This window comes from Schistocerca americana, chromosome X (assembly GCF_021461395.2).
Source record: "Schistocerca americana isolate TAMUIC-IGC-003095 chromosome X, iqSchAmer2.1, whole genome shotgun sequence".
NCBI classification, from domain to species: Eukaryota; Metazoa; Arthropoda; class Insecta; order Orthoptera; family Acrididae; genus Schistocerca; species Schistocerca americana.
The window spans coordinates 169,257,751-169,280,296 of record NC_060130.1 but is presented as its reverse complement, the minus strand read 5'-3'; the positions used below and the strand labels follow the sequence as shown (position 1 = coordinate 169,280,296).

Genomic DNA, 22,546 nt, shown 5'->3' with positions numbered 1-22,546 from the left:
GTGAGGGTAACCCACATGTCACAGTTACTAGCGCTCATCAAGTATGGTTCTTCGTTAATATGTGGGCCGGTGTTGTCGAATGTTTAATTGGGCCATATCTGCTACATAGGCCATTAAATGGCAGGCAATATTGGAATTTTCTCGCCAGAGCATTGCCAAAATTGCTGGAAAACGTCCCGCTCCCTACAAGACAACGCATGTGGTTCCAACATGACGGGGCGCCGGCACATTTCAGTCATCGAGTGCGTTGGTTCCCGGACCGACGGTTCCCAGAAACGTGGATTAGCAGAGGTAGAGTGTTTGTTCAAATGGTTCAAATGGCTCTGAGCACTATGAGACTTAACTTCTGAGGTCGTCAGTCGCCTAGAACTTAGAACTAATTAAACCTAACTAACCTAAGGACATCACACACATCCATGTCCGAGGCAGGATTCGAACCTGCGACCGTAGCGGTCGCTCATCTACAGACTGTAGCCCCTAGAACCTCACGGCCACTCCGGCCGGCTAGAGTGTTTGTTGGTTTAATTAATTTGCCGCCAGAGAAATCTTCCTCTGCCAGTTTAAATACTCCTCATAGGGAAAAATGACATTAGGGGAAAATATTTGTTTTGATCTACATCTACATCCATACTCCGCAAGCCACCTGACGGTGTGTGGCGTAGGGTACCTTGAGTACCTCTATCGGTTCTCCCTTCTATTCCAGTCTCGTATTGTTCGTGGAAAGAAGTATTGTCGGTATGCTTCTGTGTGGGCTCTAATCTCTCTGATTTTATCCTCATGGTCTCTTCGCGAGATAAATGTAAGAGGGAGCAATATACTGCTTGACTCTTCGGTGAAGGTATGTTCTCGAAACTTTAATAAAAGACCGTACCGAGCTACTGAGCGTCTCTCCTGCAGAGACTTCCACTGGAGTTTATCTATCATCTCCGTAACGCTTTCGCGATTACTAAATGATCCTGTACCGAAGCGCGCTGCTCTCCGTTGGATCTTCTCTATCTCTTCTATCAACCCTATCTGGTACGGATCCCACACTGCTGAGCAGTATTCAAGCAGTGGGCGAACAAGCGTACTGTGACCTACTTCCTTTGTTTTCGGATTGCATATCCTTAGGATTCTTCCAATGAATCTCAGTCTGGCATTTGCTTTACCAACGATCAACTTTATATGATCATTCCATTTTAATTCACTCCTAATGCGTACTGCCAGATAATTTATGGAATTAACTGCTTCCAGTTGCTCACCTGCTATTTTGTAGCTAAATGATAAGGGATCTATCTTTCTATGTATTCGCAGCACATTACACTTGTCTACATTGAGATTCAATTGCCATTCCCTGCACCATGCGTCAATTCGCTGCAGATCCTCCTGCATTTCAGTACAATTTTCCGTTGTTACAACCTCTCGATACACCACAGCATCATCTGCAAAGAGCCTCAGCGAACTTCCGATGTCATCCACAAGGTCATTTATGTATATTGTGAATAGCAACGGTCCTATGACACTCCCCTGCGGCACACCTGAAATCACTCTTACTTCGGAAGACTTCTCTCCATTGAGAATGACATGCTGCGTTCTGTTATCTAGGAACTCTTCAATCCAATCACACAATTGGTCTGATAGTCCATATGCTCTTACTTTGTTCATTAAACGACTGTGGGGAACTGTGTCGAACGCCTTGCGGAAGTCAAGAAACACGGCATCTACCTGTGAACCCGTGTCTATGGTCCTCTGAGTCTCGTGGACGAATAGCGCGAGCTGGGTTTCACACGACCGTCTTTTTCGAAACCCATGCTGATTCCTACAGAGTAGATTTCTAGTCTCCAGAAAAGTCATTATACTCGAACATAATACGTGTTCCAAAATTCTACAACTGATCGACGTTAGAGATATAGGTCTATAGTTCTGCACATCTGTTCGACGTCCTTTCTTGAAAACGGGGATGACCTGTGCCCTTTTCCAATCCTTTGGAACGCTACGCTCTTCTAGAGACCTAAAGTACACGGCTGCAAGAAGGGGGGCAAGTTCCTTCGCGTACTCTGCGTAAAATCGAACTGGTATCCCATCAGGTCCAGCGGCCTTTCCTCTTATGAGCGATTTTAATTGTTTCTCTATTCCTCTGTCGTCTATTTCGATATCTACCATTTTGTCATCTGTGCGACAATCTAGAGAAGGAACTACAGTGCAGTCTTCCTCTGTGAAACAGCTTTGGAAAAAGACATTTAGTATTTCGGCCTTCTGTCTGTCAAAATGGTGCAAATGGCTCTGAGCACTATGGGGCTTAACATCTGAGGTCATCAGTCCCCTAGAACTTAGAACAACTTAAACCTAACTAACCTAAGGATATCATACACATCCATGCCCCTAGGCAGGATTCGAACCTGCGACCGTAGCGGTCACGCGGTTCCAGATTGTAGCGCCTAGAACCGTTCGGCCACCTCTGTTTCAGTACCATTTTGGTCACAAAATTTCTGGACATTTTGTTTTGATCCACCTACCGCTTTGACATAAGACCAAAATTTCTTAGGATTTTCTGCCAAGTCAGGACATAGAACTTTAGTTTCGAATTCATTGAACGCCTCTCGCATAGCCCTCCTCACACTACATTTCGCTTCGCGTAATTCTTGTTTGTCTGCAAGGCTTTGGCTATGTTTATGTTTGCTGTGAAGTTCCCTTTGCTTCCGCAGCAGTTTTCTAACTCGATTGTTGTACCACGGTGGCTCTTTTCCATCTCTTACGATCTTGCTTGGCACATACTCATCTAACGCATATTGTACGATGGTTTTGAACTTTGTCCACTGATCCTCAACACTATCTGTACTTGAGACAAAACTTTTGTGTTGAGCCGTCAAGTACTCTGAAATCCCCATTTTGTCACTTTTTCTAAACAGAAAAATCTTCGTACCTTTCTTGATATTTCAATTTACGGCTGAAATCATCGATGCCGTAACCGCTTTATGATTCCCTGTTCTGCGTTAACTGTTTCAAATAGTTCGGGTCTGTTTGTCCCCAGAAGGTCTGATATGTTATCGCCACGAGTCGGTTCTCTGTTTAACTGCTCAAGGTAGTTTTCAGATAAAGCACTTAAAAAAATTACAGTGGATTCTTTGTCCCTGCCACCCGTTATGAACGTTTGAGTCTCCCAGTCTATATCCGGCAAATTAAAATCTCCACCCAGAACTATAACATGGTGGGGAAATCCACTCGAAATATTTTCCAAATTATCCTTCAGGTGCTCGGCCACAACAGCTGCTGAGCCAGGGGGCCTACAACCTCCCAGAGTTTGTCGGTTTAAATACTTTTCACCTTGTATATGTAATAGTTAAGGCGAGACGGCGTATGATTTCTTCGTGGTAGATGCGTACCCGGAACGAACTGTTATGGGAATCGACGAAATGCCGCGAGTAATAAGAATGACGGGTAAGGGTCACTACATGAGTAGTGTGCGGATAACTTGAGAATTTGGGCTGACGGGAGGCGTGCTACGGTAGTTTGTGCAGGTGGAACGACAGCTATGTTGCGCGGGCTAAGTGGAGCAGTTTGCTCTGAGCCGTGTTGCGAAGCGGACGTGTGCGGGGCTGTGTGCGGCGCTCCGCAAGCGCACCGTTGTTTACTCGCGCGGCCACTGGTATTGCAGTGTAGAGAGATCACCTCGAACGACGATGGCGCTTTCTTATAGAAAGACCACAATTAAATTAACGTTCCATCCACAGTGCGCAAGACCTAAGGCATACGAAGTAGAGCGTTTCCTGCGTGAAGTAATGCATGTCGATCCACAGAAACTTCTCGGTATATATCTTTCGATCGTCTTCAGCACAGTTTACCTGAAATTTATCGACGAAGCAGCGTGCGAACGGCTTATTCGCCGTTCCACCGACGGATATTGTTTCCACCACTCGGACGGCAACGTGAGTGTAGTGACTGTCAACCACGCAGGATTCGGCGTTCGGAACATACGAATCTTCGAGCTGCCGTTTGAAGTTCCAGCCACGCTTGTCGTGGACGCGCTGCGGCCTTACGGGGAAGTACTAAGTCACGTGGAAGAAAAGTGGCATACGTTCGAGACGTCTCGTGTATTGAATAGTGTTTGTCAGGTACGAATCGAACTGCGCAAACACATCCCATCGTAAGTGACCGTTGCTGTTTGTCGAGCGATCGTTATTTATGACGGTCAACTGCGGACATGTTCAGGGTGCGGGCAGGAAGGACATGTACGCTCTGAGTGCCTGCAGGGACGCCTCGTCCAGATACCACGTGCAAACACGACGCCTACATCGCAACCGACAACGCTGCCTATTACATACGCTGAGACAGCGAGGAACGTGAAGGACGCGGACGTTGTTCCGTTCCAGTTACCGACACCGCGGGCCCAGTTTCCGCGACCGCGACGACGCAGCCTCCATCGGAACCATCGCCGTGCTCGACAGTGGAGACCACGTCTGCTCTCTAGCCTTGTGAGGAAGGAGAGCACCAGAAGATCGATTCGAGCTCAGACACGGAGATGCGGGAGGTGTCTTACTGTTTGTCGTGATCCACAGGACGCGGACACACGTTCCCGCAAGCAGAAGTCGCCCAAGCGACGAAAGATGAGGAAATGCTTCGCGAGATGATGACACATTGCAGAAGGATGAGGAAAATCTATCTGTGGCCCGAGCTGTCGACCTCACTCCAACGGTTCCTGGTTCGCTGCTGGCAACGTCCGCCCAAGGACAAAGCCATGTTGACCATACTCAATTGACCGACGAGACCCCTGGCGATTTTGCGGCTAAGACATCAGATGAACGTCATGCGTCGCCTAACGTACCACCCCTCGAGCTTGGTGATTGGGCGTCCGAGATGGAGATGGAAAGAATGACATCAGACTCGAGTGAATACCAAATGCACGGGGCCGGTGGATCGATGGACGGACATCTTGTCTCAGCCGATCAATAATATACACAGAGTGGATGGCAGGGACGGTCGGACGGACGACGTGGCGCTTACTGGCTTAAACGACTGCAGGATACGTCATCGTACTATCAAATGACTCAGATGTATTGGATAGGTATAGTCAATGTCAACGGCATTAGTTCCACGATCAAAACCTAGTTGTTAAAGGACATGATTCGGGCGGCGGAAATTGATAGCGTGTTCCTTCAAGAGGAACGGCGATACTACTACGAGATGGCATCAAAACAACAGATATTCAGTATTTGCCATCAGGGAGAGGCACTGCGCTCACCATCGGCACAGTCCGCCTTGTGAATATCTATGCCCCGTCTGGTACTGCAAAGCGTCGAGAGCGACCACACTATTACTCCACTAAGGTAGCTCCATTGTTTCAGGGCGCTACAGAGCACTTAGCAGTGGGCGGGGACTCTAACAGCGTCTTACGCCCTGAGGATCAGGTCCCTCACCATGTCTCATGTCCATGCTATGGTCAGGGATCTCATTTTGCATGATATATAGACACTAATCCACGGTGACCGACGCGGATATACACACTTCACCAGCCACTCGGCCAGCTGGTTGGACAGGATTTACGTCTCCTGAGGTCTTCGGTAGCGACTGTCGGTGCTGATCTGTGGCCCACTGCATTCACCGACCATCAGGCCTTCATCTGCGCCGTGACTCTGCCACGACAACAGACGAGTCGTAGTAAAGGTCCTTGGACTCTTTAACGTTAACTGCCCGCATCTCGTGGTCGTACGGTAGCGTTCTTGCTTCCCACGCCCGGGTTCCCGGGTTCGATTCCCGGCGGGGTCAGGGATTTTCTCTGCCTCGTGATGGCTGGGTGTTGTGTGCTGTCCTTAGGTTAGTTAGGTTTAAGTAGTTCTAAGTTCTAGGGGACTTGTGACCACAGCAGTTGAGTCCCATAGTGCTCAGAGCCATTTGAACCAACCATTTTAACGTTAACATTCTCCGGGAAGAGGGATACCGTGTAGCTGTCAGTGCTGCCTGGCACAAATGTAAGCGACAGCGCCATACCTATGGTTCCACAACGCGATGGTGGACATACTACGCCAAACCAGCTCTTCGTCGCACGCTCATGGCGTATGGACGAGACAGGGCACTTTGGCTCCAATCGACATCTGAGTGCCACTAAACGGTCTTGCGAGAACTAGTGTTGCAACAACCTCGGCCAGAGCACCAAATGATCGTCAACCGCACCCAAGCACGGCTTCTGCAGATCACAGCTGACAGATTGGACGGCACGCGGGTTCGAGCGACGCTGCAAGATTCCATACCAGAGGAACGTGCTTCTCTTTACCACATCGTCAGAGAACGGGAACATCATAAGAGAGGAATAATCACGGCAGCTATGCCTGCAAACGGGCAACGCGCAGACACACGCAACGCCATCTCCCGTGCCCTCATAGATTATTACCGCACTCTCTATCTAGAAGATCAACGGCGTGAGAATGACAATGCGGACCTCCTGCACGTCCTGCCACCTTCGGGTATGGCGCAAGGCGACGCCACGTTCTTGGAGGCCATCACGTGGGAAGAAATGCACATAGCCCTGCCACGGGGTGCGAGAAGCAATTCCTCTGGACCTGATGGTCTTCCACTTGAATTTTATAGCACCTTTTCTGACCTGATGGGGGAAGTTTGATGGTAGATGTGCTGTGAATTCCTGGGTCCGGATTTTCGCGACCCTCCCGAATTTCCGGAGGGCATGATCATCTCTGTGCCAAAACCAAATAGGGGGTGGAGACTCCAAGACTTCCAGCCGTTGATATTAGTGAATTCGGATTAGAGGCTGTTCGCCCGCATTCTTCGTGCTCGCCTCCTCGCTGTTGTCAGAAATGCCATTCATGCCGACCAAACATGTCTGGGAGGTGGCAGTAATATACACACGGCGTTAAGCTCGAATAGAGATGTGGTGGCGCTCATGTCGGCACGCCACATACAGGGTGAGTCACCTAACGTTACCGCTAGATATATTTCGTAAACCACACCAAATACTTACGAACCGATTCCACAGAACGAACGTGAGGAGAGGGGCTAGTGTAATTGGTTAATACAAACCATAAAAAAATGCACGGAAGTATGTTTTTTAACACAAACCTACGTATTTTTAAATGGAACCACGTTAGTTTTGTTAGCACATCTGAACATATAAACAAATACGTAATCAGTGCCGTTTGTTGCATTGTAAAATGTTAATTACATCCGGAGATATTGTAACCTAAAGTTGACGCTTGAGTACCACTCCTCCGCTGTTCGATCGTATGTATCGGAGAGCACCGAATTTCGTAGGGATTCAAAGCGAACGGTGATGGATCTTAGGTACAGAAGAGACTGGAACAGCACATTACGTCCATATGCTAACACCTTTTTATTGGTCTTTTTCACTGACGCACATGTACATTACCATGAGGGGTGGACATCCCGCCATCTGGCTGCTGTGGACACCGCCGAAAGAAGATAAAAAAATAAATAAAAAACAGATAGAAAAAAGGGATTAAAAATAAGAAAAAGAGAAAAAAATGAAAACAAATAAAGTATAATAAAAGTATTGTACCCCTTCCTTTATCCTTTTCTTTTTTTAAATAAAACGTTCAGAGGCGTATTTAATTTTTGTTCGTGGGCGGAGTCTGAAGTGGCGGCAAACAACCGTCCTAGTTAGCTTTTATGGTTAAAGTGGCGGTGGCACTAGCTTTGTTTTTGTTTTTAGATTAGATAGATTTTCAGGAGGAGTACGGGTGATAGGGGCCAACGCCTGAAGTAGAAGAGGTCTAAGGAATAAAAGAAAAGAAAAAAAAGTGGTGAGATCATCTGCCTAGTAAGCGGGAGACGCTAGTTCGAATCCCAGTCTATCACAAATTTTCAACTTTCCCCATTGATTTCAATTCAATGCCCGCTTGCAGCCAATGTCTGTTACTGCTTTGTGTTTCTTACAGTTTAGTTGGAGCCAGTCGTCACCCCCTCGACATACCACCTGCAGTATAATGATGGCTGTTTCTGTGTCAACATTCTCTGCAGTATTATATCAACTTCACCACCACCGAAGCCATTCTTCGATTCATCATGACCACCAGTTTAAATGAGTGAAATCTTCAGGGTTTTTTTTATTTTCAGTTTTGTACTTCAAACATATATGGTTGAGAAATAGGTACTTAACTGGTGCCAGTCTACCCAGAAGTGAAACGAAATCACAATAAGGAAAATAAAAACTCAACACTGTTTTACATTTACTTCTAATCATCATCGACAATGAGTATATTTATTACCACTATGACAACGTTATCTACACCCACCTATATTCTACTCCCACAACAATATATACCTTTACGAAATATACATTGTACCTTCCTGTGCTTCCCACTTTTTCCAGCTACCGCACCTCAACAACATTCTCTGCAGTCTTTCCCCTCATATCTTTACATTCATTAAGTTTACTATCTACTTTCTCAGCTACTAAACAAACCTTGGTACCCTGCAGTTCCACTATCAACACGAGAGCCATTATGGAGCAGTGGGATACGTACCAACATCGTACGTAGCTCTCACAGCTGTATGACCATTGTATGGAGCAATCACAACTTCTCCAGGATGATGAGCAGGAGTCACAGCTTCATCAGCATCGTGCGCAGCAGCCACATCTTCACCGTAACTGTGCGCAGCAGTCGTAGGTTTACCAACATCAGGCACATCTGTCACAGATTCAACATCATGTGCTGCTGTCACAGCTTCAGCAGCATAATGTGTATCATTCACAGCTTCACTAGCATCGTACACAGCAGTTACAGCTTGACCAACATCCTGCACAGCTGTCAGAGGTTCAACAACATCGTGTGCTGCAGTCACAGTTTCAGCAGGATCAGTCACAGCTTCACTAGCATCGTACACAGCAGTGACAGCTTGACCAACATCCTACACAGCTGTCACAGATTCAACAACATCGTGCACTGCAACCACAGCTTCAGCAGCATCATGTGTATCATTCACAGCTTCACTAGCGTCGTACACAGCAGTTACAGCTTGACCAACATCCTACACAGCTAGATTCAACATCATGTGCTGCTGTCACAGCTTCAGCAGCATAATGTGTATCATTCACAGCTTCACTAGCATCGTACACAGCAGTTACGGCTTGACCAACATCCTGCACAGCTGTCAGAGGTTCAACAACATCGTGTGCTGCAGTCACAGTTTCAGCAGGATCAGTCACAGCTTCACTAGCATCGTACACAGCAGTGACAGCTTGACCAACATCCTACACAGCTGTCACAGATTCAACAACATCGTGCACTGCAACCACAGCTTCAGCAGCATCATGTGTATCATTCACAGCTTCACTAGCGTCGTACACAGCAGTTACAGCTTGACCAACATCCTACACAGCTGTCACAGATTCAACAACATTGTGCGCTGCAGTCACAGTTTCAGCAGGATCAGTCACAGCTTCACTAGCATCGTACACAGCAGTGACAACTTGACCAACATCCTACACAGCTTTCACAGATTCAACAACATCGTGCACTGCAACCACAGCTTCAGCAGCATCATGTGTATCATTCACAGCTTCACTAGCATCGTACACAGCAGTTACAGCTTGACCAACATCCTGCACAGCTGTCAGAGGTTCAACAACATCGTGTGCTGCAGTCACAGTTTCAGCAGGATCAGTCACAGCTTCACTAGCATCGTACACAGCAGTGACAGCTTGACCAACATCCTGCACAGCTGTCAGACATTCAACAACATCGTGCACTGCAACCACAGCTTCAGCAGCATCATGTGTATCATTCACAGCTTCACTAGCGTCGTACACAGCAGTTACAGCTTGACCAACATCCTACACAGCTGTCACAGATTCAACAACATTGTGCGCTGCAGTCACAGTTTCAGCAGGATCAGTCACAGCTTCACTAGCATCGTACACAGCAGATACTGTTTGACCAACATCCTGCACAGCTGTCACAGATTCAACAACATTGTGCGCTGCAGTCACAGTTTCAGCAGGATCAGTCACAGCTTCACTAGCATCGTACACAGCAGTGACAGCTTGACCAACATCCTACACAGCTGTCACAGATTCAACAACATCGTGCACTGCAACCACAGCTTCAGCAGCATCATGTGTATCATTCACAGCTTCACTAGCATCGTACACAGCAGTTACAGCTTGACCAACATCCTGCACAGCTGTCAGAGGTTCAACAACATCGTGTGCTGCAGTCACAGTTTCAGCAGGATCAGTCACAGCTTCACTAGCATCGTACACAGCAGTGACAGCTTGACCAACATCCTACACAGCTGTCACAGATTCAACAACATCGTGCACTGCAACCACAGCTTCAGCAGCATCATGTGTATCATTCACAGCTTCACTAGCGTCGTACACAGCAGTTACAGCTTGACCAACATCCTACACAGCTGTCACAGATTCAACAACATTGTGCGCTGCAGTCACAGTTTCAGCAGGATCAGTCACAGCTTCACTAGCATCGTACACAGCAGATACTGTTTGACCAACATCCTGCACAGCTGTCACAGATTCAACAACATTGTGCGCTGCAGTCACAGTTTCAGCAGGATCAGTCACAGCTTCACTAGCATCGTACACAGCAGTGACAGCTTGACCAACATCCTGCACAGCTGTCACAGATTCAACAACATCGTGCACTGCAACCACAGCTTCAGCAGCATCATGTGTATCATTCACAGCTTCACTAGCATCGTACACAGCAGTTACAGCTTGACCAACATCCTGCACAGCTATCAGAGGGTCAACAACATCGTGTGCTGCAGTCACAGTTTCAGCAGGATCAGTCACAGCTTCACTAGCATCGTACACAGCAGTGACAGCTTGACCAACATCCTACACAGCTGTCACAGATTCAACAACATCGTGCACTGCAACCACAGCTTCAGCAGCATCATGTGTATCATTCACAGCTTCACTAGCGTCGTACACAGCAGTTACAGCTTGACCAACATCCTACACAGCTGTCACAGATTCAACAACATTGTGCGCTGCAGTCACAGTTTCAGCAGGATCAGTCACAGCTTCACTAGCATCGTACACAGCAGTGACAACTTGACCAACATCCTACACAGCTGTCACAGATTCAACAACATCGTGCACTGCAACCACAGCTTCAGCAGCATCATGTGTATCATTCACAGCTTCACTAGCATCGTACACAGCAGTTACAGCTTGACCAACATCCTGCACAGCTGTCAGAGGTTCAACAACATCGTGTGCTGCAGTCACAGTTTCAGCAGGATCAGTCACAGCTTCACTAGCATCGTACACAGCAGTGACAGCTTGACCAACATCCTGCACAGCTGTCAGACATTCAACAACATCGTGCACTGCAACCACAGCTTCAGCAGCATCATGTGTATCATTCACAGCTTCACTAGCGTCGTACACAGCAGTTACAGCTTGACCAACATCCTGCACAGCTGTCAGAGGTTCAACAACATCGTGTGCTGCAGTCACAGTTTCAGCAGGATCAGTCACAGCTTCACTAGCATCGTACACAGCAGTGACAGCTTGACCAACATCCTACACAGCTGTCACAGATTCAACAACATCGTGCACTGCAACCACAGCTTCAGCAGCATCATGTGTATCATTCACAGCTTCACTAGCGTCGTACACAGCAGTTACAGCTTGACCAACATCCTACACAGCTGTCACAGATTCAACAACATTGTGCGCTGCAGTCACAGTTTCAGCAGGATCAGTCACAGCTTCACTAGCATCGTACACAGCAGATACTGTTTGACCAACATCCTGCACAGCTGTCACAGATTCAACAACATTGTGCGCTGCAGTCACAGTTTCAGCAGGATCAGTCACAGCTTCACTAGCATCGTACACAGCAGTGACAGCTTGACCAACATCCTGCACAGCTGTCACAGATTCAACAACATCGTGCACTGCAACCACAGCTTCAGCAGCATCATGTGTATCATTCACAGCTTCACTAGCATCGTACACAGCAGTTACAGCTTGACCAACATCCTGCACAGCTGTCAGAGGTTCAACAACATCGTGTGCTGCAGTCACAGTTTCAGCAGGATCAGTCACAGCTTCACTAGCATCGTACACAGCAGTGACAGCTTGACCAACATCCTACACAGCTGTCACAGATTCAACAACATCGTGCACTGCAACCACAGCTTCAGCAGCATCATGTGTATCATTCACAGCTTCACTAGCGTCGTACACAGCAGTTACAGCTTGACCAACATCCTACACAGCTGTCACAGATTCAACAACATTGTGCGCTGCAGTCACAGTTTCAGCAGGATCAGTCACAGCTTCACTAGCATCGTACACAGCAGTGACAACTTGACCAACATCCTACACAGCTGTCACAGATTCAACAACATCGTGCACTGCAACCACAGCTTCAGCAGCATCATGTGTATCATTCACAGCTTCACTAGCATCGTACACAGCAGTTACAGCTTGACCAACATCCTGCACAGCTGTCAGAGGTTCAACAACATCGTGTGCTGCAGTCACAGTTTCAGCAGGATCAGTCACAGCTTCACTAGCATCGTACACAGCAGTGACAGCTTGACCAACATCCTGCACAGCTGTCAGACATTCAACAACATCGTGCACTGCAACCACAGCTTCAGCAGCATCATGTGTATCATTCACAGCTTCACTAGCGTCGTACACAGCAGTTACAGCTTGACCAACATCCTGCACAGCTGTCAGAGGTTCAACAACATCGTGTGCTGCAGTCACAGTTTCAGCAGGATCAGTCACAGCTTCACTAGCATCGTACACAGCAGTGACAGCTTGACCAACATCCTACACAGCTGTCACAGATTCAACAACATCGTGCACTGCAACCACAGCTTCAGCAGCATCATGTGTATCATTCACAGCTTCACTAGCGTCGTACACAGCAGTTACAGCTTGACCAACATCCTACACAGCTGTCACAGATTCAACAACATTGTGCGCTGCAGTCTCAGTTTCAGCAGGATCAGTCACAGCTTCACTAGCATCATACACAGCAGATACTGTTTGACCAACATCCTGCACAGCTGTCACAGATTCAACAACATTGTGCGCTGCAGTCACAGTTTCAGCAGGATCAGTCACAGCTTCACTAGCATCGTACACAGCAGTGACAGCTTGACCAACATCCTGCACAGCTGTCACAGATTCAACAACATCGTGCACTGCAACCACAGCTTCAGCAGCATCATGTGTATCATTCACAGCTTCACTAGCATCGTACACAGCAGTTACAGCTTGACCAACATCCTGCACAGCTGTCAGAGGTTCAACAACATCGTGTGCTGCAGTCACAGTTTCAGCAGGATCAGTCACAGCTTCACTAGCATCGTACACAGCAGTGACAGCTTGACCAACATCCTACACAGCTGTCACAGATTCAACAACATCGTGCACTGCAACCACAGCTTCAGCAGCATCATGTGTATCATTCACAGCTTCACTAGCGTCGTACACAGCAGTTACAGCTTGACCAACATCCTACACAGCTGTCACAGATTCAACAACATTGTGCGCTGCAGTCACAGTTTCAGCAGGATCAGTCACAGCTTCACTAGCATCGTACACAGCAGTGACAACTTGACCAACATCCTACACAGCTGTCACAGATTCAACAACATCGTGCACTGCAACCACAGCTTCAGCAGCATCATGTGTATCATTCACAGCTTCACTAGCATCGTACACAGCAGTTACAGCTTGACCAACATCCTGCACAGCTGTCAGAGGTTCAACAACATCGTGTGCTGCAGTCACAGTTTCAGCAGGATCAGTCACAGCTTCACTAGCATCGTACACAGCAGTGACAGCTTGACCAACATCCTACACAGCTGTCACAGATTCAACAACATCGTGCACTGCAACCACAGCTTCAGCAGCATCATGTGTATCATTCACAGCTTCACTAGCATCGTACACAGCAGTTACAGCTTGACCAACATCCTGCACAGCTGTCAGAGGTTCAACAACATCGTGTGCTGCAGTCACAGTTTCAGCAGGATCAGTCACAGCTTCACTAGCATCGTACACAGCAGTGACAGCTTGACCAACATCCTACACAGCTGTCACAGATTCAACAACATCGTGCACTGCAACCACAGCTTCAGCAGCATCATGTGTATCATTCACAGCTTCACTAGCGTCGTACACAGCAGTTACAGCTTGACCAACATCCTACACAGCTGTCACAGATTCAACAACATTGTGCGCTGCAGTCACAGTTTCAGCAGGATCAGTCACAGCTTCACTAGCATCGTACACAGCAGTGACAGCTTGACCAACATCCTGCACAGCTGTCAGAGATTCAACAACATCGTGCACTGCAACCACAGCTTCAGCAGCATCATGTGTATCATTCACAGCTTCACTAGCGTCGTACACAGCAGTTACAGCTTGACCAACATCCTGCACAGCTGTCAGAGGTTCAACAACATCGTGTGCTGCAGTCACAGTTTCAGCAGGATCAGTCACAGCTTCACTAGCATCGTACACAGCAGTGACAGCTTGACCAACATCCTGCACAGCTGTCAGACATTCAACAACATCGTGCACTGCAACCACAGCTTCAGCAGCATCATGTGTATCATTCACAGCTTCACTAGCGTCGTACACAGCAGTTACAGCTTGACCAACATCCTGCACAGCTGTCAGAGGTTCAACAACATCGTGTGCTGCAGTCACAGTTTCAGCAGGATCAGTCACAGCTTCACTAGCATCGTACACAGCAGTGACAGCTTGACCAACATCCTACACAGCTGTCACAGATTCAACAACATCGTGCACTGCAACCACAGCTTCAGCAGCATCATGTGTATCATTCACAGCTTCACTAGCGTCGTACACAGCAGTTACAGCTTGACCAACATCCTACACAGCTGTCACAGATTCAACAACATTGTGCGCTGCAGTCACAGTTTCAGCAGGATCAGTCACAGCTTCACTAGCATCGTACACAGCAGATACTGTTTGACCAACATCCTGCACAGCTGTCACAGATTCAACAACATTGTGCGCTGCAGTCACAGTTTCAGCAGGATCAGTCACAGCTTCACTAGCATCGTACACAGCAGTGACAGCTTGACCAACATCCTGCACAGCTGTCAGAGATTCAACAACATCGTGCACTGCAGTCACAGTTTCAGCAGGATCAGTCACAGCATCAGTAGCATCGTACACAGCAGTGACAGCTTGACCAACATCCTGCACAGCTGTCACAGATTCAACAACATCGTGTACTGCTATCACGAAACCCTGCTCATGATACTCCCTGCAACCGGTGACGTCATACTGCATAGCGAAGAATGCGTGCAGCGCTTGTAGAATTTTTTCTTCTGACAGCGAGATACAAAATAGAACTTAACGTCAAGGCCACGTTGCGGTCATTAGGAACACTACTTGGTGGAACGCCGATGGCTAAAATAAATGCTTGCTAAATGTTGTGCCGTGTTTTATTTTGTTAGGCCTATCAATGGAACTGAAAGAAATTAAGTGACAGATTTTTGTATATTCCTGCAGCACATTGGCTCCAGAACTGGCCCTCACCATAAATTTTCGCCTTAGAAGCTATAATTTAAGTAATAAAACTTTACTACTGCCGTTTTAAGTAGCCATCTCCGGCTCTTCCGCCTCCACGGTAACAAGGGTGACCAAGAAATGGACATGGAAAGATAGTGTTTGTTAGCTACGATAAGCAAACATTTTGAAATATTAACTCCTTAATGAAGTAAATGTAAAAAATGACGAGGTCTTAAACTTAGAATTAATTTTTGTTCATAAAATAAGTGATCTATAGTAAATTACGCACAATCGATGGTTCATGCATGTTCATGATCTGCGCAAACAGGTCGCCGTCTAGCTCGTTCCCGCTTATCAGATTCATAGGGTGGTACAGCGTCCAGTTGTTAGCGTCCCAGTACCTTTCGACAGAGCGAAAAGAGCAAATACAAACAGGGAGCTCTAAGTGCATCGCTTCATCTCACAAGAAACAAGGATAAGAACCAAAGTAAGTTCATGTTCAGGAAACTACAACCACTATCAATAGCAATTCACTACTTACGGTTTGGAGTTATACTGTGCGACGTTCGTATTGTAAGTATAACAAATTCCCATTTCACTAGTATGCTGAATAAGAAACGGAATACTCGCGCCCACGTTAGTCCCTATGCTGTAACCAAAACTATTAGTGACCTGGAAAGAGAAAAAGGCATTTCTGTATTGAAAATACCTTGTGGAAAAACCTGAACTAATTCAATTTGTACATACCGCATATATTAGATTTAAGTATTCTTCCGGATGGAATTTATGATCAGGATCTAATGGTAAATTATTCATGTTTGCTCCGTAGGATACTTGAGTTAGCTGCGTTAAGAACGAAGCAGCTTTAAAACCCCTTGTGCTCAAACTAGAACGTAGGAGAAGACACATAACAGGTTATTCTTATAAACAATAAGACTGTTCGTTGGCATTTCTTTAAACACTACAGAAATTGCACAGTGGTGATTTTATTTTTGTGTTGTTTTATTTTTATTATTTTGTTTTTTGTTTATATTTAGTGACATTACAATTCTCCAAACTTACCTTCATCGGCTTCAGTGTCTTCTGCTTTGGAAAATATTTTAATCAGTGTATTCCCCCACGTTATTTAAGATTTTTAAATGTATAGTTCATTCTTTGAAAAGGAACACAGTTAAAAATTATCTGAATCTTATTTTCCTGAAAAACTGAAACATCCTCCTTGCAAACAAGCGAGACCTGTTGTTCTGTGACATTTAACGCTGATTAAATACATTTACCATAAAACACAGCTACATTATTAAATCAAACCAAGTCCCACGGAGGCTCATTGAACTGTATTGTGCTGGGTTGCGTGTTGGTGATATTGTCGTGTGTTAGCATGTGGGAACCTGATTTATAGAGGAAAGGTGAACTGACTGATTCTAATTCTGGGAAGTTTTACGAAACATTTATTCATCACTCACCACAGTGTTAGCAAAAGTCCGTAGTGTAATCGCACTCGGAATCCATCCTCTGAATTCATTGCCTTTTGGATAAAATCGCTTTCTAACAATTTAAAAATTTAATAAAAATTGATTGAAAGTTATCGATTATTATATTATGAATTTATGTGTCTCTCTAGCCTTTTCAGCTTCGTGTCTACACTTACTGCTACTCGGGCAAACTCTATATCGGAAATTATAGGTCTCGATCATAACCTCAAAAAATTATATGTTCAGTTGAGAAAGGTGGCTTATGTTAATTAAGTTGTTTAAAGTTACTGTAGTGGATCTATTTTCTACTATAGCAGGGGCATTATCTGCTTACGAATTGTTATTCCTTTTTGCTGATGTTTCTATGCCAGTAGGGCGGTGAATCTGTTATGTGAGGTGGTTTTGCTCAGACTATTTTACTCTAAGAATTTTGTTTGTCTTTCACACACGTAACGAATGTCAGCCATTTCAGGTTGATTGCCATATGTTTATTTGCTGAATTTATTAGAAGTTCAGAAATGTGTTTGTAATCTTGCTTTTCAGTGTCACCACTAATCATCTCGAGTATGTAACAGAACGTTTCTCTCTGCATCTGATGTATTCGTGAAACTTGTGTGCTAACTGAGGAAAGAGTGAACGGTTCTTTTCCAGTAGCGGTGTCACTGTGCCTGCACCTTTAGGCAGCCCTTGAAAGCCGCCACAGATGTTATCATTGGACCAGAAGGTGCTGAGACGCCCGCAGCACTTCTTTTGGCCAGCTATAGGAACCCGTATGGTTTGCAGTAGAGGAGAATACGCAACTATACCGCCAGCAAGAGATGATGCCAGCCGATTGCCATGCTCATTCAACTACAGTCGCCAAGAGAACAATCATCGTCTGATAACGCACTCCTGTTATATTCCGTCTTCCGATATTCCGTTTCTGGCTGAGTAACAAGTACTGAAACCCTGGTGACGACCTTAAGTTAATTTTGTTAACACGATCGGCATATATTTTTTTTGTTTTTTTTATGGGACTTAATTGCTAAGGTCATCAGTCCTGATCGGCATATTATTATGCTCTTATGTCAACAGTAGTGGTGGAAAGATATTTAGTGTTCTATAAGTGTGATTTGTAAAGGATAAAAGACAACATGTCACACCTTTTTGTGAAAATAAATACTGAAAATGCTGCAATTAAATTATAATTAATAAAACAAAAAATCATCATCATAGCCTATAAGATAATTTTCTCCATGTTCCCTAATGAAACGAGAACCGAGGGAGACATTGCTGTACCCCCTTGAATGCTTACCTATTGTTTAGCCGGCTGTCATCCGCTATTTTACTGCCGAAATAGCAAATCATATCTGCTACTTTTACTTTCTCCGCTCCTAATTTTATTCGGCCAGTATCGTCTGATTTAATTCGACTAAATTCCATTACACCTGCTTTACTTTTGTTGATGTTCACATTATTATCTAATTCGAGACGCAACCGTTCCATTCAGTGGCTCTCCCACATCCTTTGCCGTGGTTGACAAAGTTACGACGTTATCGGTAATCCTCAAAGGTTTTATTTTTTCTTCCTGAACCTTTATTCTCTTTTCAGATTTCTCATGGGTTTCCTTTATTGCCTGCCCAATGTACAAATCGAATAAACATCGGGGAGGGGCTACAACACTATGTCATCCCCTACATAACCATTCAACTGTTACTTTGCTTTCGTGTCATTGGACTCTTCTAAGCAGGAATTCAATATCGATTCGGAGAGACAGTGTGTACTGACCTCAAAAAAACATCAACCTCCCTTCTGTCCACACACTCCTTGCCCTGCCCTCCAATCCAGTCTCATCCAATCGCAGCCCATTAAAACGAAACAGCCAGTCAGTATGTACCACAGAACCACCACCACCACCATCTTGTTCTGTATACCCCATTTGCCGCTATTTTTCTTCTCCAGTTTAAGCCATATCTCTCTATTGGAAACAGATCAGCCAGAGTGCTTTGAAGGCAAGAAATATTCTGTCTACTACAGAATTTCAAACAGATATATCACAAAAAACACTGAGATATGCAGTTCAGTGTATTATGGAGCCTTTCAATGTCATAATACATTTACAACTCACTATAAGTATTTAGAACGAACGTTCGCCTATGCAATGTTATTGAAGACCGGGAATACGTAATTGCTGAAGACTATTCAACTATTATTCCAAAGAATAGATACATATATGCAAAGGTATATCCATATTTACTGGCAATTAAAATGAAAGAGCCAATCACATCCCAGTATTTTCCTGCCCATTGAAAAGAAACAGGCAGTTCCCATCCTTATTCTCCACACATCCCACGTCTTAATGACTGTAGTTTGATTACTATACCACACTTCATAAATTAAATATTTCCACATCTAAAATATGTGTATCATATGTCAAAATACTCATGAGAACACTGCCAGTGTTGCAGGTTAGGTGAGGAGAAGGGTGTGGACAGAAGAGGGCAGGGAGTGGTTACAACCCACAACTGGGCTACTTCTACCATCTTGGATCCTTTTTTTTAATTTATCACTAGCACAGAGGGATTACATCTCCCATCTTGGATTCTGATTGGCTGAAGAGATGTGGGAGGGGGAAGGGGCCATGGCTTGTTACGTGACAGAGAAGGGGGTGTGCCTGCTGCCATTCTGGATTGTGACATGATGGGTAGGTCAATGACTTGGGTCACATGTTATAAAAAATTAAAACTTTTTGACTTGTAGACAAAGTGTTCTACAACATAACAAGAAATACTATTGAAAATTTTTGGGTTAATTGTGGCACAACAGTTGAACTATGCTTTTCGAGAAGTCCAGCCTTACCTGTAAGTTATATCAGCAATAATGCCATGCGTGATTTATAATGTTATAGAACAAAATTTCGTGTATTTCGATAAACAATACATATAATTTTGGGTTTCCTAAAAAGGTATTACAAAGATGGACGTATTCTCACCAACAATGCATTTTAATATGCAAGTTATATCAGTAGTAAAGCTATGTGTTTTCTAATATTATAGAATTAATTTTTACATAATTTGATAAATAATAAAGTAATTTCTTGGTTTCTTTAAATCATATGTACTTTTTAAATGTTACAGAAAAATTAAACTACTGCAGTATACGATATGCATTTTGTACTCGAAATGTGTGCATATTTTGACAAATAACAGGAGAATTTTATCAAAATAAAAAAAACTTCAGTCAAAAATCGTGATTTTTATATCAATGCATGACGCATTTGAAGTCTTGGGGCTCATCTTCAGGTGCAAGACTTCATGTTTTGACTTTAAGTTACTGCTGGTGCTGTTGAGAGTACATGGCTACATTACAAAGTAGCACATTGTGACCAGAATTTTTTTCAATTTTTTTTGTCAAAATTGTAGTCACAGTTTGTCACTTTGTATTATATACGCATCTTCTTAACAAGACCACTGGTTACCTAATTCGAAAAATGATGTTGACTAATTGGGCAACCAAAGACGAGCCCCCAGGGCTTAACATGCATCATGCATGTTGTAGTGGTTGTGTTTTTATTTCACAAAAATAATACAGTCATAGAAGCAACACCGACAGTAATGGATAAAATTCAGACAGTTTTATTTTCACACAAAGATTAAATCTTTGTTTCCAATCAGAGATTCGTAATTATATTTGCATATTATGCTACGCAATTTGCATAAGTTTTGTGCTAGAAACCGTTATGTATTTCGACCAACAATTTTATTTTGGTGCAAAATGTAATGTTTTCGAGATATTGAACTTTACTCTCCGTGTAGGACTTTATCAATCTTTTCTTAGAAAGTGTTGTGTTGTTTTTACATTTTACTCTCCTGCATTATGTACTTATGTATTGCTAAAATATGCAGTTTAGGTAAAATAGAACATTAACTATCTCGTCAAATTGCACCATTTTTAGAATAGTTTGTTGTGATAAAGTGTCAGCAAATGTAGGCTAATGTCAGTGGATAAACGTGATAAACATGAGCAAAAAATAAGAGACATATATTAGCCAGTCAGTAACACTGATTATATTATTCTTGTACAGAACGTTATACATTATCTTCTTCCCACCTAAATTGATGCTTGGTGTGGTGGTGCATTAATTAAAAGCTTCTAAAACATCTGATGAAGAAATGTCAATCTTTGTACCACCAGTAAGGTAGCCTGAAATAGAGTTTTGAGGAACTGTGAACTACCTTCTTAGCATGTTATAAACTAGCAGAGCACATGTGTTTTAGAACAATTTAAACATGGAAATACCATTTTGACACTTAATTTCAGACTTCACCGTTATGTTTTTGACGTCAGGTTAGATGTAGTACTAACATAGACATAAAGATTGTGTGTGTATTTGTGTGTGTGTGTGTGTGTGTGTGTGTGTGTGTGTGTGTGTGTGTGCACTTACAACTTTTTATAAATGTTCTGTAATATCGACATTATGCCGTGTTCCAGTTCAATGCAATAATCGAAATATGTTCACTGACAAATGGGAGTTATGGAGAACAAAGATGGGGATTGGTTGTGTCATGTTAATGGCCAGTAAAATACTGGGATGTGATTGGCTGTTTCACTTTGGTAGTTGGTAAAGATGGTTGCGTGTGGGCCTGACTGCTGTCCCATCATCTGCTGGCGACGACAAGCAAAGGATCACAGCTTTGTTGCAAACCATTAGTTAGCAGCATAAAGTGACAGAAGATTTTATATTACATTTTAAAGTTTTGCAGAACAATAGTTCAAGTAAAAACTCATTTTTGCGAACTATGTACCCGTAAGTTCAAAATGGTTCAAATGGCTCTGAGCACTCCACGTCTGAGGTCATCAGTCCCCTAGAACTTAGAACTACTTAAACCTAACTAACCTAAGGACACCACACACATCCATGCCCGAGGCAGGATTCGAACCTGCGACCGTAGCGGTCACGCGGTTCCAAATTGAAGCGCCTAGAACCACACGGCCACACCGGCCGGCTACCCGTAAGTCGTTAATAACACTGCGTATATAGATGTTGTGCTTTAACTATTTACATAGCCATACGATGGCTGAATATTAACACATTAGTCCGATTACTTTATACGTTTGTTATGGTTACACTCCCCATAGCTGTCTTGGGGGCTGGACAAAAAACTATTGGCTACAGTAAGGATAGTGATTCTATAAGTGGACGTGTCGGTTGACCAACTAGAGCTTATCATCGTATAATCACGCTCCTCAAATTGACTTGGGGCTTGTAGTGACTTCTGTTTTCGTGATTTCTTGAACCTACTTAATACCATGCACATGGGCAAGATCACTGTAACGAAAGGACTCTGCACTTACCTAGTATTTAGTCACATATGGACATTTCACTGAACGCCCATTAAATTAAGCAGTTACTTTATCACTCATTCTGGGAAGCCAGTGCCATTTCCCTATAACTGCGAGATGGTAAGGACACTAACAGCGGCCAAGGTATTAATGGCACGATCTCTATTATTAAATGGTTTTAAAATGAAGTGTATAGATGATGTGCAGAAGGGCTCGTACGCTGAGGCTGCACTCAATGGTCTGATTTTTAAAATTTTAT

The 22,546-nt window shown here is 44.3% G+C and overlaps 1 protein-coding gene across 1 annotated transcript in view; it reads right to left on the bottom strand.

The window, feature by feature from the left end:
- LOC124555888 (sodium channel protein Nach-like) overlaps window positions 1-22,546 on the bottom strand; it is a 198,314-nt gene that overhangs the window by 75,153 nt on the left and 100,615 nt on the right. Inside the window, exons 5-7 of the mRNA XM_047129948.1 lie at window positions 16,241-16,379; window positions 16,035-16,165; window positions 15,783-15,894 (exon numbers count right to left, since the gene is read on the bottom strand). Of these exons, the coding sequence (XP_046985904.1) occupies window positions 15,783-15,894; window positions 16,035-16,165; window positions 16,241-16,379 (382 nt within the window). The remainder of the gene's footprint in view (window positions 1-15,782; window positions 15,895-16,034; window positions 16,166-16,240; window positions 16,380-22,546) is intronic.